The 19,335-nt window shown below is 41.6% G+C and overlaps 1 protein-coding gene across 5 annotated transcripts in view; it reads right to left on the bottom strand.

Annotated features, from left to right (window-relative positions):
* Positions 1-308: 308 nt before the first annotated feature.
* PKNOX1 (PBX/knotted 1 homeobox 1) overlaps positions 309-19,335 on the bottom strand; it is a 42,437-nt gene continuing 23,410 nt past the window's right edge. For 2 of the 5 annotated variants that reach the window (XM_066619615.1, XM_066619616.1), the window contains exons 5-12: positions 17,564-17,734; positions 17,190-17,267; positions 14,808-14,907; positions 13,302-13,399; positions 9,080-9,208; positions 7,900-7,976; positions 2,825-2,997; positions 309-1,820 (exon numbers count right to left, since the gene is read on the bottom strand). In XM_066619615.1, the coding sequence (XP_066475712.1) occupies positions 1,609-1,820; positions 2,825-2,997; positions 7,900-7,976; positions 9,080-9,208; positions 13,302-13,399; positions 14,808-14,907; positions 17,190-17,267; positions 17,564-17,734 (1,038 nt within the window). In that variant the 3' untranslated portion in view covers positions 309-1,608. The remainder of the gene's footprint in view (positions 1,821-2,824; positions 2,998-7,899; positions 7,977-9,079; positions 9,209-13,301; positions 13,400-14,807; positions 14,908-17,189; positions 17,268-17,563; positions 17,735-19,335) is intronic. The other 3 variants (XM_066619617.1, XM_066619619.1, XM_066619620.1) reach the window with 2 other exon arrangements.

Genomic DNA, 19,335 nt, shown 5'->3' with positions numbered 1-19,335 from the left:
TTGCATCTGTGTGTATGCAGAAAACCCCCATCTCATAGGTAAGTGACAGCATACAGTGAATTGATAGGAGTTGTGTGTACTATTCTTAGTTACAGCAAACATTGTAGTTTTTTACTCACCTGAATACTGGCTCATCAAACCTCTTGAGACACAAGTTTCAATATAGACCAAAATATAATTTGGCCATTAATTTATATGCAATTCTAATGAATGCTAAAACGATGTCCAACATCCCACTAAGGAATGGATCTTTCTTATACCACTGTCAAACAGGTGGTATCACTACAAGACAGCAGAGATCCGTGGAATATAGCATAGGCATGTTTATTCAATTTGGACCATTTTCATAACCTTCCAAACAGGAGTACTAAACAATTTTTCTCATGCTGAATACAATCGTCATCCCAATTCTTAGAGAATTTATAAAAATATTTTTAATCCAATAATCCTGATAAGGTAAAAATAAGTTTTATAGCAAATGATAAACAGACTCACCGGCTACGAGTAGGGCTGCCAGGCACAATCCACAGGTTCCCCCTGTACCTTTAAATTCACTGCTGAATTGGGAGAAAAACACAGCCATGGCTTCTCTTGACCAATGTCCCTCTGGTCCTTTTGCCCACCTCACCAAACCTGCTAAAGCAAGTAGGATTCCAAATATACTACACAAAAAAGGATGGGAATACACCAGCTGATGAAAGAATGAGGGCAGAGACACGATAACAGATGAAAGAAGCTGTGGCTGCTCCTTCCCTTGCGTCCGTGGCAAATTTAAAAGGTATAGGAGGGATCATGTGGTTGCCATCTAACAACTCTAGGAGAGAAGTTTATTTTAAATGCCATACATTCGTAACAGAATCACACATCACTTCCTTTTGTGTGTTTTGTTGCCCACTTCGAACTGGCTGGTGTTCTTTTTTTTTGTTTCTTTTTGTTTTTTTAAGGTGCAGAAGCATCTTCCAAATCTACATGGCTAACTTCATAAACAAAGCCCATACACTAGTTTGACATGCTTTACATTTACATTGTTAAACCACCAAGAGTAATCTTAAAAACGACAGGATTAATCAAAACTGCATAACTCTGCCGGAGATTGAAGTGCCTTCAGTTCTCCTATGAGGAAAATTTCAAGTCACAAAATTGCAGCAGATTTTCATGATGTTACAGAATAGCAAACACTGAGCAAAAGGGTGTATGTGCGTGCGTGGGGCACAGGATGTGGTAAAATACATGCTGATATAAAATTAACTCACCACTGTCTTGCCCTACCAAACCCCACTTTCCTTGCCATATCAATCCAGAATCAATTTTGTGACTGAGAACATTACCCTAAGAAAATAATGGGGTGATTATGTGTTTTTTTCTTAAATTACTAGATTTCCATTTTCAAAATTAAAACCAAAAAACAACACATTTGAAAGAAGTTGCTGCACCTGCAAAGACACTCTTTAAGCTTACTATGAAATACAAAAAGTGCACTCTTCTATATCTACATATAAAACATATTAGAAATAAAACTTGTGTAAAATGTTTGCTGTGCAAACTATAAAAAGTCAGTCAGTCAGTCCATTGTTTTTCCTAAATATTTAGGCAAAATTCTCTTGCTTCCTACTGCAGAGAATCACTGTTATCCAAGACCAGCCCGCTGATGTTTGTGTTTGAGAGATCTGCTCCATCGTCCTCAGTGCTGTCCACAGATTCATCCTCACTTTGGCCTGCCATCATGACTTGCTGAACAGCCAAAGTAGTACCGTCAGATGAAAGAGACTGGAGACTGTCTACATTCATGTTGACTGGAGCTGTAATTGTTACGACGGCTCCTAAAAAGGAAGCAAATTAGAACAAAAATTCAAATTTTTAAAAATCTACTGTTCTTCTAAAGAAAAAAAAACCTGAAAAAATTTTATGTTCCTATCCAGTTTATATTATCTATAAACTAGACCAGAACATAAGAATAGCCTTGCTGGATCAGGCCAAGGGCCTACCTACAGCTTCCTATATCTCACTATGGCCCAGCGCCTCTGGGAATACACAATGAGATATCTTTATCCAGTTGCCACTTCCTTGCAACTGGCATTCAGAGATTGGCTACCTCTAAAACTCAGAGGTCGTGTTCATTCTGTTTTAGCCTGTTCTTGATATTTTAACAATATAAACTTAAATTACAAGATAAAGTATTACACATTTGCTGCTCAAGTCCACATCTGTCTGTGCAGAAGTAGGCACTGCAGAGCTGTTTTACTCCCAGATAAGTGTGTATAAGAGTGCAGCCTTACATGAAAAATTGGACCGTAAAAAGCAATCCCATGGTTGCTATCTTAAATAGCTCCACACATTTTATGAACACTGGTAACAAATCCTGCTGATTAAAGTGGAATGAACCAAACCACAATTTCAGGCTGCCAATGTATATTGGCTATGGGCATATTCAGTCCCACTAATCCACTACAAACATGTGATGGTATGTACGCTGGAAAGCCTAGTACGAAAAGAGGAAATAATCTGATTTGGCACATATGAATATTCCCTTACCTGTGGATGAAGTCCACATGGAAATGCTGCTATGCTAATCCATTTATTTCAGTAGAGATTGTAAGAAGCATCTGCATACCTTATGTCCACAAAATATAACAGAATTGTTTGCTGACTGAGGAAATACCTTGAGAGGTATTTTAAGAGACCCAGGATGGTGTAGTGAGGACAAAAGGAACCATGTACACCATCCTGAGCTCCTTGCGCGAACACTGATATGAAAATGTGAAAATGTAACAAATTAAGTGAGCCTAAGAGCAAATAAAGTAGCTTTCTTAAGGCATCTTCTCACCATCTGACATCGTAAGTTCATTTGGCTGATGTTGAGTTACTCCTGAAGCAATGGAGTCTGGCCAGAACCTTTGAACTGGTCGGTTCTGAGCTGTTTTCTTCTTTGTTTTGGGAGTTTCAGTACAGCTAGAATCCAACATTGGCTGGAGAATTCGTCTTCTGGCATTGATAAACCTAAACATGACCAAAATGAAATACTATAAACACATCTATAATAGACACTTAGACACTAAAGAACTGAAAAGGAAAAATTTCACCTCGCTTAACAACCTTTCATTCTACATAAAGACCAAAATTGTTAAATGTGGGGAAAACTTCAGAAGCAAAAAAACTATTTTTAAAATAGCTAACCTATTATTTTCCATGCTCACCTCTTTTCAATTGATCAACCAAAAAAAAATCATTAAGGCGGCAATCCTAAATTCATCTACATGTAAATTCCATCGAAATCCTGAAATGTGCCTAAACCGCAATCCTCGTTACATTTAGCTTCAATTTTGTCCTCCATTGTTCGTAATAAATCTTTGTATGTTTCTGGCATATTATACACACAAACCCCACCCTGTCTTTTCCTATTAAGAAAAGTTATTGCTTTTCTTAAATTAAATGCTGAATGTGCAGAATTTAACCATCACATCTCCAAAAAAGGACAGGTTGCTCACTTGTTGACTATAGTCCTTTGACTAGATTATACAGACACCCTGAGGTCAAATGGGTCGTCCCCATGCACAGTTGTGTGTCTCAAGCACAGGAGAGGCGTTCTGTCTCTCAGTGCTTTCAAGGACCAGCCCTTGTTTCAACTTCTCTACTTAAAGAGAAGTCCAAGTCCTGGCACTAGCCCCTCCAAGTGAGTACCAGACCTGCAGAGGGACAGTTGGGCAGGCTGTGAATCTGCACAGAATACCACTCAAAAAACTATAGCTACAGATAAGAAACCTGTGCTCCTTAGTTGTGGTTTCTGTGCAGACACATGTAGTGATGACTAGTTAGATCAGGGGTGCTCAGTACGTCAATCGCGATCTGCCAGTCGATCTTGAGGCAAAATGAGTCGATCCCGGAGCCCTGTCTCTCCAAACTGGCAGGGGAGAGGCAGCGCTGCTGAGGCGAGGAGTGAGGTGAGCGGCCATGGCCTCTGCGCAGCCCTCCCTGGGGGCGCCTTGTTAGAGCCTCAGACACAGCCCCTGCGTCAGGGGCTGCTCTTGTAATGCAGGGGCGTTCTGTGGCAGGACTGCCCTCTGCCTGGCCCCCTTTTGTGGAGGCAGAGAGCAGAGGTGAGGCTGGTCTGAGAAGGGGGGAGGGCGCCTTATTAGAGCCAGAGCCGCGTTGGGGGCTGCTCTTGGGCTGCACTACTGGGGCTGACTCCTGAGTAGACAGGCAGAGCAGCCGCTCTCCTGTCCATGCATCCCTGGGATGAAGCTCCCTTGACTCTGCTGGGGCTGACTCCTGAGTAGACAGGCAAAGCAGCCGCTCTCCTGTCCATGCATCCCTGGGATGAAGCCCCGTTGACTCTACTGGGGCTGACTTACCTTTCCCCTGTTTTTGCACTGGTATGTATGGAGATCTGCCCCCCCCCCCAACTTCCATCTGTTGGTTCTGTGTGCAAGGGGTTTTGCACTGGTCTTACTGTGATGTCTATATAGAGATCTTCCCTCCCCCACACTTTTCCCCTGTTTTTGCACTGGTAGGTATGGAGATCTGCCTCCCCCCCCTTGTATTGGAAAGGAGGAAGATCTGGTGAGGAGGTAGATGTGGTGTCAGCAGTGGCCCCTTTAAGGGTAAGGCCTGGGCATCCAGCAGAGTGTGCTGCACAGCTGCAGCCACTTGAAGGCAATAGGGCCCTCAGGGATATAAGAGCACCTGAGGCAGGAAGGGTTTGTGGGTTGTAGAAGGAGTGCAGGTTGACTTTGGAAGCTGACGTTGTTGTGTTGTGCAATATTGGCTCATGCGGTTGTGCAAGGTACACCAACATACATTGTACACATAAATGTTATATGTTATGATGGCACGAACATTGTAAAAAAACTCTGGTAGATCTCCAGGCCTTGCTGGGTTGCAAAGTAGCTCTCGAGCGAGCACCCCTGAGTTAGATTTATCCCTTTAACCAGCAATTGATGCAGGATGGTCATTAGGATGTGTTCTGCCAGACACCATTCTCAAAAGAGGCAGCTCTCAACCCCGTGTCCAAGGTGTAGTGCTCGATAAAGGTCAAGGGCATAGAACACATTGCTGCTCTGCAACAACCCAGGAGATCGCATTGCTGTTCTGCAGCAACCCAGGCATGGCTTCACTCCAAGGCCTGTGGCAGACAATGAAACTACTATAATGGAGAGTGGCTCCCAAGGAGACCAGGGACTCTTCACAGCCAACTTGTAACTCAGGGAGACAGAAAGTCAGGTATTGGATAGAACATTTTCCGCTTACTGGACCCTGGTAACTGATGAACAGCTTGTTATCTGCACCAGAATAATGCAATTCTCTGAATGCAGGAAGAAAGGGCTCATTTAGTGTCCAATATGAATAGAACCCTTTCTCCTTCTCAAGCCAGGTTTATAAAAACATAGGCAACATCAAGTCTTGATTAATGTGGAACACAGAGACGACTATAGGCAAAGAAAAAGACAATGCAGACAACACCTCTGCATCTGGATGAAATGTAATACAGGGTCAGAGTGTACGGCACACAGTTCACTGGACCTCAGAAACACCACAAGTCCATCATAACCATTAAAAGATGTACCCATAAATCAGGACAAACTCTGTGATAGGGTGGTTTTATAAGTGGATACAGATTTAATAGACCCTTAAAGAACCTTATTTATTTATTTGATTTGTAATCCGCCTTTCTCCCCAGAGGGCACCCAAGGCAGCTTTTGACAAGTAAGTAAGAGAAACCACCTTTTGACCAACAGGTGAGAGAAACCGTTGTCTATCAGATGGAACACAGAACCGGTGAGAAAATGAACTCTTAGAACAGAGTTTGTCAAGTTGACAGAGATGGATGCTGTAATGTAAAATGTCTTGGATGAAGGCATCACTTTGGTACAAGTTGTTACAAATTGAATGGACTCTGGAGCTCTTCCACTTCACTAATAACAGCCCAATTCTAACTTGCGCTGGGACAGGCAGGCTGTATCCAGCATAGGTGAGGAGGCAGCTGTGGTGCAACTCAGAGTAAGGGGATATTCATCCCCTTACCCCGTGTCAAGCACTAGGCAATGGGGCTACCTGGATCTGCGCCAGTGAAATTGCTGACGCAAATCTGAGCAGCCAGGTGTAACACTGGGCTGGCTGAGAGGGGGGTTAGGATCCAGCCTAAGGTGCCAAGGAAACTTACAGTGTTTTCAGTGCCGCAGAGGCTGGATCTGGCCCCCATGGACTGGTGTGCATCCTTGTGCTCGTCCAGCCTTCTCCACAGTAGTCGCAAATGTGTTTTATGGCACATTTGCAACACTCCTAGGCCAATGCAAGGGACTTGTGCTGGTTGAAACTGGACTTTGGATTGCACCCCAAGTCTTGTATGTCAAGGATTTTCTTGAGTGTGCAAGGATGTCATTTAGCTCACCAATGCTGTCTAAGGTCACATCCTCCACACTGTCAACTTCAGCGTCTTTAGACCATGGTGAAGTATTCAGCCTTGGTTCTGGGATAGGAGGGGTGACCAGGAGGGAAAAAGAAGATACTTGCCCTTCACAATCCTGAATAAAGGCACAAGCCAGACATACCCTGGTCACCACAGTATTATGAGAATACAGTTCATGTTCAATAGTATATCCTGTTGATGACCTTGTATCACTCCTGCCCCCCTCCACCTCCTCCCATGGGGATAAGTCTGGATCAGAGAAGGACATCTGTCGTATGAATCAGAGAAGGACATCTGACCCCAGACTGGGCAAGTAACCAAATTCAGAACATGATGTTAGTATGGCTACACCAGTGCTGGAGAGCTGGATAGGACTGGGCCCTAAGTCGGTTCCAGGTGAGTTCTTCTGGTTGACATACAGGCCCAGAGATATTAAAAGGATCAGAGTGAAATCTACACATTTAGGATTTGTTGCCTGGATTCTATCACCATAAGCGAATTGTCCAGAAAGATCAAGGAAAAACATGATGCTTTGATGCCAAAGAATATGTCAAGATAACGCATGAGCAATGTATAACTAACCTTTTGTGTATTTCCAATGCTTTGAGGGGACTATCTGGGTTTTTAGGTTTAGTATTTGTGGCTTTTGTTTCACTTCATATTATGTCGGCAGTCACAGGATTATATCAACAGAAGGAGGGAATTCATATTCCTGTCATGGATACAATTTCACTTAGCACTGCTACTTAGACATTCACTTCCTTCCATTTTCACTCTCCACCCATAGATAATGGGCAGACCTAGTACAGTATGATGCCCAGACTTGCCATGGCAAGCGAGCGCCATAGCTCCTGAACACAATCACATCCACTATTTACTTACCTTGTAGATCATAATTTCCTGAGTGTATGTATACATGGCCTTTAGAATAGATCAGTGGTATTCAAATTGGTGGGTTGCAACCCACCAGCTCGTAAAGGTCCCCTGGTCCCTTCAAGGGGTGAGGGTGGGGGCAAGGGCAGCAAAGCGATCCACAGGATTGAGTCACTAATGGGGGTGTAAGGGGGGTGCTTATACTCACAGAGGTCTGCTGCAAGCTTCAGGAGGTGCGGGGAGACCCACACAGCCCTCCACAGGGCTCCCCGAGGCTTAGAATGTTCACACAGAGCTATTGCAAAGCACTTCATGTTTGTGAACGCAACTTGGAAGCGCTTTGCAATTGCTCCGTTTGAACATTCTAAGCCTTGGGGAGCCCTGCAGAGAGCTATGTGGGGCTCCCTGCATCTCCTGCAGCTTGCTGCAGCCCTCCGTGAGTATAAGTATCCCCCTTACATCCCCGTTAGCGACACAATCGTGGGGATTGTGCCGCTATCTTCACCCCCTCCTCTGCAAAGACTTACCTCAGGAGTAAAACTCCCGAGAAGTTTGAGAACCAATAGAGTAGATGAAATATTGTATCATGTTCAAATTTACTGAACATATCCATTTTATCTTACCAGTTGTTAACTTGGAGTAACGTTAGATTTGTTTGTGCTGCAATCTGCTTTTTCTCATCCTCTGTTGGATATGGATGCTATGAACAACAAGAAGAAAAAAGATAGACACATTTGGTCTTTTCTGGAGACTGTTTAAAAAAATATAACTTGCAGTGTATCAATAAACAATAAAAAACTAACAAATATACAAGTTAGCATGCCTTCATCACAAATCAGATAATTTCAAAACAGTAAAACTGATTTTTTTCTATAAAGAATCTTTCAATAACCTCAAATATAATAATGGGTTGCAAGTTCCCTTGCTTGACCTAATATGTTAACTTTATGAGACTAGTTACAGACCATGATTTATTAATCCAATGATGAATTTAAGGTAATTTATTAGATTTCCATTTCTATGCAATTAAAATTCTTGCTGCTAATTTAATCTGAACAGATAAAAATAAACAATTCATTCTCCCCCCAACTGTTAATCTCATTTAAATGGCCATGTACTATAACTAATAGAGCCAAACTTGTAATCCCTATAACCTGACAGGTAACGACTGCCACATTTCCAAACCATTTACATGCAGATACAGAATAGAAAGAAAGACTAGAAGGGAGGGGAAATATCTAGCTATTCTGCAAGTGTTCTATCCATTTCAGAGGACCAACAGCCCAATCCTAGAGGCAGCACCGCTGCTAGGTGCAGTAGAGCGAAAGTAGATGCCTCTGCCTCCTGCAGCCCTTGTTGGTGCTGCTTTATGCCAACAGAGTTTCCATACATAAGGATACATACATCCTGGAGCCTGTGAAGAGGAGTTGGACAAGTCTGTCTGTCTGTATACATACAAACATCCTGCATCCTGTGAGGAGGAGTTGGACAAGTCTATCCAAAACATATAGCCGATGGATTCATATATGTGCATATTTGTATTCATATGCATTCATAAGTCTGTAGCATATGAGCAAAGACACAAAACTTCTAGCAATATTTGGGTGATTTTTTCAGGTCACGTGGCTGTACTTCCTCACAAGAATAAGCCAGCCATGATTATAACTATTACAGGCTGTGTGGGACTCTAATATAACAAGGATTGTTGTTCACATAGCTCCTTCTGTGAGTGTGTAATGAATTAAAGTCTTCTAGTACAAATTATCAGAATATCAATTACTAATCACTGCAATCAAGTCTTACCCCTATGTGCTGAAAAAGCCAAGATCTCATAACATTTGTAGCATGCTTTGGAAGAACTCCTCTTTTATTTTTTGATGATCCATCATCTTGATGCAAGATGCTTAAATCTTGGTTTAATTGTAACTGGAGCTGCAAAAAATTGATAAGTACTAAATTATTAAAGCACCATAAACAGTGTTTTATTTCCATAGTTTTTAATATTTCACAGAATTAATTTAAAAAATCTATACTATTGCAAGCATCATATTAAACACTGTAATATATTACAAGTAGGGGTTGAAACTCAAAGTTTGTCTAGTTCCTGGGAATGAATCATTTCAGACTACATGTAGAAAATTGCACATTTGAGTGCTTGTCCAAAAGGAAAACTAGCATGTCAGGGAGAAGAGTTTTAATCTAGTCTTCTTAACTTGCTGATTTTCTACATGCCAGGAATAGGTTTTCCATAGTGGGCCAGAGAAATGTTCTCAAGCTGCAACCTGAAAAGGTATTGCTCCAGAACTTTCATATAGTTATCTGAATATGCAGATCTTTGAAACACAATCCCTGCCTCTAGATTGACATAAACCTAAGATCCCAAAGCTGCCCTCAGAAGGACAAGTAGGGAAATTGCTTTCCTTCCTCCACCATGTAGTCTCTGTTGGTGGTAGTTAGTACGTTAGGAGCTGACTTTTTGTTCTGACTGCAATGTATATGCAGAATTTTACTATTCTCCACTGCAATGAAATGCTAACCTTTTACAAAGAATTCCCAACTTACAGACATTTGAATTATGAACATCTTACAAACAGCCTCGGTTGGGCCTTTGACACAGATGCAGCTGTGAAGGCATCGGACAACGGAAGCTGCTTGAAGACAACCCAAGCAACTTGATAACTTTGAAAATAGTGACCCCTTGCTGTTGCAATGGAGAGAAGTAACCATTCTATTAACATTAGATAACACTGATAACACAAGCCAACACACATTTTGCTTCCTTAAACATTACACCAATTCCTGGGTATATTTGGGGTGCTGATTCAAAAAATGGCATCCGTTTTGCCCTATCACATCTAGTTTTGGAGACACGGCATAGCCTCTTTAGTGAATGGTTCAAGCAGCTTTCTCATGAGGAAGCCTACACCATGGTTTCCTCATGAGGAAGCTGCTTGAACCATTCACTAATAAGGCTACACTATATCTCCAAAACTAGATGTGATAGGGCAAAACAGGTGCCATTTTTGGAATCGGCATCCTAAATTCATATCAAACCACCATAAAGTTTGGGAAAAATTTTTCTGACCCTCAATTTTGTAGGCCTATGTGAGGATTCCTTGAGGCAGAAGGGAAGGAGAGGCCAAAGGCACTAGTGGCCAAAGCTGATTGGGCACAGTGAGAACTGAGTTATTGTGAGGTTCAGACAAGCATCAAGACTGTATGAGAAAAAAGGTTAGCCCTGAATGGATGCAATTTCAACAACAGAACAACAAAACGCAGCCACCTTTACCATTACCAAGCAGGAAAGGAGGAGGAAGTGTTAAAGCTGAGTTTGATCAAGAGGCCCTGCAGTCTATTCTCTTTAAAAAAGCAAACACAATCTTATTTTTCCCATAGGCAAGTCTTTGGAATTACACTGGCAGTCTGAGTTACAGACATCCAAGTTACAGACATCCAAGATTCAGAAGGCTGCACTGGTGCTTTCACACAGGTGCAGTATGAACTTCAGAGGTGCTGTCACGAAGGTGTGGTAACACTGAGCCTGCAAGAACCCGCCTTAAGTACTCAAGTACATTTCAACTTAAGTACAGACCCCTGGAACTGAAACTGCACTTAAACAGCAGATGTACAGCCCAATCCTGTGTGGTGGCTGCTGTGCCACCAGAACATATGTTTAGGCAGCACGGCGTGGTTTAGTTATTTCAAAAGGTGACGCAACATTGAGCACAGTGAACAATGACAGCCAAGCGATAGAGTAGTGTTTTTCAACGTCTGTCCCATGCTGCACTTCTTCGCATCATCTACCAATTGGAAGTACCACCAGAAGTAATTGGTTATGATGTCATCACCAGTTACTTTTGGATTGGGAGGCCAGTTGCAACATGACAAACACCAGTAAGAGGCTCAGGATGGATGGGAGGGTTTTTCTGAGCACACAAAAAGCTCTTGCTGGAGCCTTGCTTACTGAGCTATGCCTCCTACTGCTGCTTGTTGTATTGCATTGCTGGTCTTGCTGCCAGGTGGCAAGGGTCTGGAGGTCTCACAAGTTCAACTGGACACCACCTCAAGTACCAATGGTGGTACAAGTACCACAGGTAGAGGAACACTGTGATAGAGGATTTCATGGGAGACCCAATGCCAGTACGTTGGCATGGGGGGAGGAATGGGTCCACCAATATCCTATTCGAATTCCTGGCCTCAATCCACTAACCAAGCACACTCATGAGAGCAAAATCACTGGTACAAGTCCAAGTAGACTGTTCAGGGAAGCAGAACGTCATCCTGGGACAAGAGAAAATGTTCCCTTACAATAAGTGGTTCCATGGTTACAATCCAAGAGACCCTGTGAAGTGATCCACGAGGTCTCAAAAAGAATAGCCTTTGATCACTTCCAGTGTCTTGCCAAGCAAGCACAATCCCACAAGCCACCAGAGAACAGAACAGAAGGTAGAGAACAGACTGCCCACAGCTGCAGCTAACAATTTCCAGTGTTTCACTGAGCACTCCCCTACAGACTACCAAATTTAATTGTTTTTTCTGGGAGGGTGGGTGAGTTGCATGTGGTTCACAAAGATTCCAATTTCTGCCCCAGTGGTCTGTGGGCTCCTAAACCACTGCTTTACAGCCTTACATAGAAGAGATCTCCATGACACCCTCCCCAATAGGATGCAGCACGCACTCTGGTGGTGTTACTGCAATGGCTAGGGGAGGGGGCATTTTGATATGATTGGGCTGTTAGTGTGCTTATACGCATGTAAGTACCAACTTGTGGTACAGTACCAACTCAGAAGTACCAGCTTATTTGTTGGTGTGGAGGCTAAGGCTGCCACCCCAGCAATTCCATGGTCTGGAACTCTCTCTAGATCCCGGCCCACAGGTTGGACCCGGTGCCCTGCCTTTTCCTTCCCTTGTGTGAATGGCACTTACCGTTCCATGGGAGAGCATTCCTTTCCCATCACTGATCTCCCCCAAACTGTGCTCCAGCCTATTGCTTCTGGGTTCTGTTGCCCCAGCAGCCACTGCATCTGGGTTTCAGGCAAAGGCGGATGGCCAGGGCGCAGTTTGGGAGAGATCAACGGTGAGGAAGAAGGCTCCCCTTTCCCGTCACGCAGTGGTCTCCAGTTTGGAGACCGCTGATCTGGAGTGAGGTCTATCCTATTCTCAACTGTTTCTCCCATTACAGCCCATTTGCCTTGTCTTAGAAGTCAATGTGAGTTACTGAGAACCATGTTTGACACTAATTGCATAAGCCTGCATAGGTTGCTTCTTGATCATCCCAGTGCTAGAGAATACTGGAAACATATTACTCACACTCACACACACACACACACACACACACACACACACAATACCCATCAGTATGATGGGAGGGATAAAGGAAAACAACTGTGAGTGGCGAAGATCTGAAGCTTTCTTTCACAGTTTGTAACAAATACATTTCTTGTCTCATCAGAATTCAGGAAACTGAAATATCCTGGCTTGTTAACTCCTTGTGGTATAACCTAATCATTTTCCTGAGTTCAAATTGAATGGGAAATTACTGTTTGTAACAAATCACAGACATTTCCTCCAACTGTGTGTGAAAGATGGAGAAAAGGGAGGGGGAAGGGACTCCAGTTTGAGACTCATAATCTCAACAACAAACCATGGTCCCAGCAAGCCAAAGACCCACATACCTCTTTTTACCAGTCCATTTACTGACCATTAAAATGTGCATGCAAAACATTCCACAGCAGTTGTATGCTAGACATAAAAAATGAAAACATGTTTCTAGCACTAAACCTCAACTCTGTATTTAATTTATGTGTATACAGTATTTCATTTAATCTGGGAAAGAGAGAGACAGGTGAAGACAGTATCAGACACATGCACCAGTTAGACTTGTTTTGCTTAAGGTTTATGGTTTCAAATGAATCCATTACATTAAAATGAATGTTGTGAGCCACAACAACTATATGCATACCATCTTCACATGTTGCTATCAAAACATGACTTCTTCTATTATGTTAGAATGTATAGAACAAACCTGTGAATTCTGGATCCTGATGGTTCCAGGTGACAGTGCTTGTGTCACTACTTGACCTTGAGGTGTGACCACAGTCACTGGCTGATAAACTGTACCACCTTGAAAGAATATTAAAGCAATGTTACCACAGTGACCACGTAATTGAAAGCAGAGCCTGACAACAGGCATTTTTATGCAAACAACATTAAAGTGAACAAGACAGTGATAAGATTATTCAATTTACTACAAATAAAACTTATTTTTAAAATGCAAAAGCAGTAAGTGTATTCTGAACAATTTTTCAACTTCACTGGAGTTTTATCTTTTCAAAAATCAGATATAATACAGCCCAATCTCAGCATATCTGGGGTCCATTCCTGGAATCCCTGCAGATGCAGAAAATTGTGGACAATAAAATCTGTGGTGGGGGCCAGCATCTGCTCCTGGGCTGTGATCTGAGGGCTGGAGCATCAGAAGCCTTCTGACGGACTTTAGAAAGTCTAAGAAGTGCACTTCTGGTTTTCAGAAAAACCAAAAGTGTGCTTTTAAGGCCTTCCAGGGGCCTTCAGAAGCTTTCCGAGGCTCGGGAGGCCACATGCAGCTTCCCTGAGCTTCAGACCACCACCCAGCGCAACTGGAAGACTCTTCCAGTTGCATCCAGGAGGTACAGGCCAGCCTCCTGTTCAGGATCTGCAGTGGGTCAAATCCGTGGGTCCCAAATCAGCAGATAAGGAGGCATGACCTGTAAACCAGTAGAGAATGTTGACTACATGTAGATACCAAGTTTAAATATATAATCTTAATATTCCTTAAATGCATTAAACCTATATACGATTTGTATTCATTTTATTGGTTCTAGCTCACAATTATCCATAGAGCAGTAAAAAATTCTGAAGTTCAAAGTTATTACCAACAGAATAAAAGAACAATTCCCTGATTCAATGAGCACTAGTTCCAAACATACAGGTTTCCACTAATGGATCTCTCCTCCTATCAGTATCTCAGCTCTCTGAATCAAGTCTAATGCATTTAATTTTCTATAATAGATTAAATATTTTATTCTGCCAGAACGCTACTACAGTGGTGCGCTGCTTCACAACAGGGATGCAAACCGGCATCCCTGTTAAGCAGGGCATGAAGCTATGCGAAGCCTCCAAAGGCAAGGGGAAGCTCTTGCCTTCCAGAGCATCTGCACACTGCCTCTGCGAGGCTCAGAACAACCTCTGGAGGCGAGGGGAGCAGAACTTTGGAGGCTTGGGGGTGCAACCTCCTGACCAGAAGTGGCTATCGTATAAACAACCTGTCACTGGCAGGAAGGTCGTTAAGGGGTTCACACCTATATATGGATATGTTCAGCTGTCACACACAGCCATGATCAAAAAGGAACTGTAACACTTAGTTGGAAATAATCTGGAAATTATTAACCTAAAATTATCTCTAGCTGTCTGCTCTTGGTCACTTTTTAGCAGTTATGAAACACAACTATGATGAAGTGCAATGTCTGAGTTTTTGTTTAGTGCATCCTACCTGCAACAGTTGCCATAGTTACATTTCCCTGCTGCAATGCTGATGCAGGTACCATAATCCCCTGGGGACTGAGAGTACCAGTGATGGCACTTTGAATTGGCTAGAAACAGTAACAACAACAAAAAATACATTGTCTTAAAACAAAAGGAAAACCCTATCATTTTAGTTGCAAATATTTCAAATGAGAGGTTAAAAAAGTAGACCCCATGAGTATGATAATGATGATGACGATGACAACAATAACATTACCAACCAATACAATTGAAAACAGTCACAAAACTCAGTTAAGGCAAAACCCCAATGAGAGGAGGAGTAAATCTAAGAATTTTAGTTTGACAATGTGTTTATATATAATCATCCAAATGCTGGCTTTCCCTCCCATACTGAAACTATTCTTCAAGAACATAGCACAGAGATGTAAATTTTGGACCATAATTAACTCAAGCAACCATGCTCAATACTGGGCTAGTCCTATACTTTAGGAACCAAAGGGCATACATTAGCGTAGCAGATTGCTAGACTCGAGCTAACAGGACCACACATTTAGAAATGCTTATCGCAGACTGACCCAAAGCATTTATTTGTTAATGGGATATAAGGAAATCACAAGGGTACTGTAAACATTCACAGAAGATACATAAATCTAATGCTGAGGTTATAATCCTAGCACTTCTAATGGCATGTATTCTTTTGACTTTAAAAATGGTCAAGATTTCATTTTTTTAAATGGGGTAAAACTTTAAATATTATTTCATTCATTTTGTAAACTTCAGATTTAAAACATTTTATCTGAATTATTGAGGTACCATCTAATTACTCAGATATTTTGCAAATTTTTTTAAAAAAATTCAACATTTATGCTGCTACATAAACTGCTTTATGAATAACTTTTGGTTGAAAAGCAGTATATAAATATTCTTAAAAAATAATAATAGCAACCACCACCAATAACAACAAAGTCTGGATGGCAGAAGCATAACTGACAAGAAGCTCACTGACACAGGGCTGGCATGAAGGATATAATGAAGCACAACAAACAATGCCTCTATAACTGTTCTGAAAACATACACCAGTATCTTAATATGAAATATATTTAACTTAATTTACACTACAAAAGTGAACGCATGTTGTCTCACTGGCTTCTATAGCAATGCTCTCAGTATAAAGAAGTTACAGAAGATTTGAAAAGACTGTGCACCGAAATTATAGCAGCATTGATGTAACCATTTATTGAACTATTCTGTTCAAAGACAGAATAGTGAATGAACAAGAGATTCAATACACTTCTGTTACTGGTACCAGTTATCAATCTATAACTTCAGCTATCCATCTATAACGGCCCAGTCCTATCCTGGGCTAGCCTGCACAGTACAGAGCCACTGTCATAGCAGCCGCAACATTTACAGGATGGTTAGGGACCAGGATGGCTGGAATAGTCCTACTTGGATCTATCCCAGTTTCTTTGCTAATGTAGATCGGTTAGACTGTAGGGGTTGTGTCTAGACCTGGACAGGGATTCCGGATCTGGTAGACACTGATGCCACTAAGATCCGCTCTGTCCTGCTCCCATCCCATCCTGATCCAAGCCACAACCATGCCAATGGCCAGTCTGCACAGCACCACTGTGCACTGTGCTGTGTGCACAGCACCACAGATGCATGGCTTTCTGGCCTTTGCATCAGAGGCAGCACTCTGCAGAGTGACAGAGAGCCTGCTGTAATGGCAGACCATGTGGCACACTGGCAGACCTTGGGATCTGCCAGCATACTGTACAGATAGGATTGGGCTGTAAATATAGTACATCCGTTTTTACACACTGTGGGCTTTCCAAGCCATTACATAAAACAGAATTCCAATAGGGACACATTTTTTCACCAAGAATTAGAAGATGCCAGGATTATATAGAAAGCATGTGTTCTACCACTGAGCTATAGGACTTCCTCTGTATGGCATCTCCAGTTAGAGGATCCCAAATAGAACTGCCTGAGAACTTGAAGAGTTGCTGTGAATTCCAGAAAACAACACTTGGGTAGATGGACCAATTGTTTAACTAGGCAGCTACATAAATTCATACAATCCTCCTTCCTAATGATTGTTAGGAGAGGTATTCTATGACTAAAGCAGCAGGTGCATAGCCCACTATTTATGTGGATCTCTTAGCTCTGGCCCAGTTGATGCTACTGGATGGGAGAGGGATTATACCCTGAAGTCTTGAATATGTAATGGACAGCAACTGTAGAAATATTTTTGCATTTAGTTCAGCCCTTGCTTGGATGGGCCATTATCTACAATGAGATGAATAAAGCCAAACCAAAATTAGGCTAAGGAGAGAGTGCCAAAGAGGTGCAATGATAATTGTGTCAATTTTGCTCTACTGCTCACATTTTCTGGTGACTCTTTCCATGAAGACAGCTGCTCCAGCAAATCCAAGCTATCTTTATCATGTTTAAAGTTGCTGGACTGCAGACAAAGAGTTGACAGATTATGGTCAAAGTACAACATTTTGATGCACCTGCCCACTAAAAAACTGCAGAAGGGAGACCTGATAACCTTAACAAAAACACAGAGCCTTAACAACTCTGCTAATCTGCAAGACATAAAAAAAAATCTAATTTGTAATTGCATGATTTACAAACAATTTATTAATGCAATATCTTATACTTTAAAACACTATATCTATTCTTCCACATCCTGAACCACTGGGATGGGACAAGTTATAAAATAAGAAAATATGTTTCAGTTAGTTTGAAAGGTACCTGGGGTTGTACAGGTGAATATGGGCTCCCGGATTCTCCACTTAGTAGAGTTTCACTGTTCATTTTAGTTTTCAGACAAGCAATGTAGCGACTACAGAAATCTTTACAGAGCTCATTAACTTTTTCTAGCTCAAGCAGATGAATTCGTAGAACCTGAATAGCCTTTACCATCTAAAAGAGGGAAAGCAAGTTAAACTTTTTTAAATCTTTAACTGTCTCCATGATGTTGTTCCTTCTTATTAAACTTTCACTTTGTGTTATTTCTCATCTCCATGCTTTCTCACTTGTAAATGTGAAACATTCTGCCTCTAAATATCTGTCTGATCTCCTCCTCTTTGTTTCACTTTAAGAAATTAAGAACTCATTTATTTTAAAATTTTATATCTTGCCTTTTCTGTCCACATGAGGAAGCCCAAGGTGGCTTACAATCAACAAATCAGAAAAACAAGAAACAATGAAATAAAAAAACAGAATGCCAGAAGAGAAATAAAGCCCAACAAACCAACAAAATATCTAACAGAGGCCACAACTCATCAGCTGTGAAAGGACTGCTGAAAAAAACATTTAAAACCGTGTGAAACATCAGCAGGGAGGGGTTCATCCTGATCCCATACAGAAGGAAGTTCTATAGACTGCTGCCACTACATGAACATTTTTCTCTTGCGCTCCTTTCCTGATATTCTGTTTCACTCATTCAATTCTCTCCTATCCTAGGAGAAATATTCTTGGCTGCGACTCTTTATTCTTCTTTCTACACAAGTCTTCCTCTTTTCCTCCTTTCTCCGCATGTCCCAAATTCTTTTTAGACTTTAACCTCTGGTCAGGGACCAGGTCTTGGCTTTTTTTCCTCTTTTTTTTTTTTAAAAAAAGCAGTACCTAGTTCTTTTATAAATAATAAAAGATGACAAAGATAAAGGACTCTAAAACAAGGGGAAGGAACATTTAGATTTGGCATTAACAGAACACATATAACATATATTTTAACAAATGTTTGAACTTGTACAAATGTTTGAACATTCTTATTTTCAAAATTTCATAAGTATTATTTTCCTCCCTACACAGATATCAGTTTCGTGCACAGAACTGTATACACCGTCAAGTGAAATGAATCACCGCAGATACGCGCCCATAAGTCGATCCCACAGATAAGCTGAGGGCAGGCTTTGAGCTAAAAATCATGGGATTTTCTATGACCCTTGGATAAGTCGGGGGTTAAACTTAGGGGGGTGTCTGACTGTAGTTTTGTTTGATTTTACCCGAGGCCAGATCCTGAAAAATAACCTACCACTAATTGTTACCTAAGAATTGTAGTCTCTAATTTATTAAAAACATAGTAAAAGATCATAAGATATATTTTTATTCTTTTTAAATTCTGGTCTTCACCACCTTTTTGTAAACACTATCTGTGCACTGTAAACAACATACCAGTAAAACAGTGGTTCCCAACCTGCTATTCATGTACTCCCAGGGACACTCAACAGGACCTTTAAGGGTACTTGAAAAAGAATAGAATAATGGCAGAAGACAGCAGGTCGTGCTCCAGAATGCATTGCAAGCCAGGAAGGGAGGTAGCTAATTGGCTGTGAAAGCCCCACCAACAGCTAGTTTTTGGTTATCAATTCATGTATGAACCAGTGTATGAACCAGCACAGTAAAAAAGCTGAAACATAATATGGAAAGTAATCAATCACCCAGAATTTCTAAAGACACTTCTGGTGCAAAGCAGTGCAAAGGCAGAGTCTTCTTCAAACAGATGAAAAGAGAAAATATGT

Source organism: Tiliqua scincoides, chromosome 3 (genome assembly GCF_035046505.1).
Source record: "Tiliqua scincoides isolate rTilSci1 chromosome 3, rTilSci1.hap2, whole genome shotgun sequence".
Classification (NCBI taxonomy): Eukaryota; Metazoa; Chordata; class Lepidosauria; order Squamata; family Scincidae; genus Tiliqua; species Tiliqua scincoides.
This window is presented reverse-complemented; position numbering and strand designations above follow the sequence as displayed.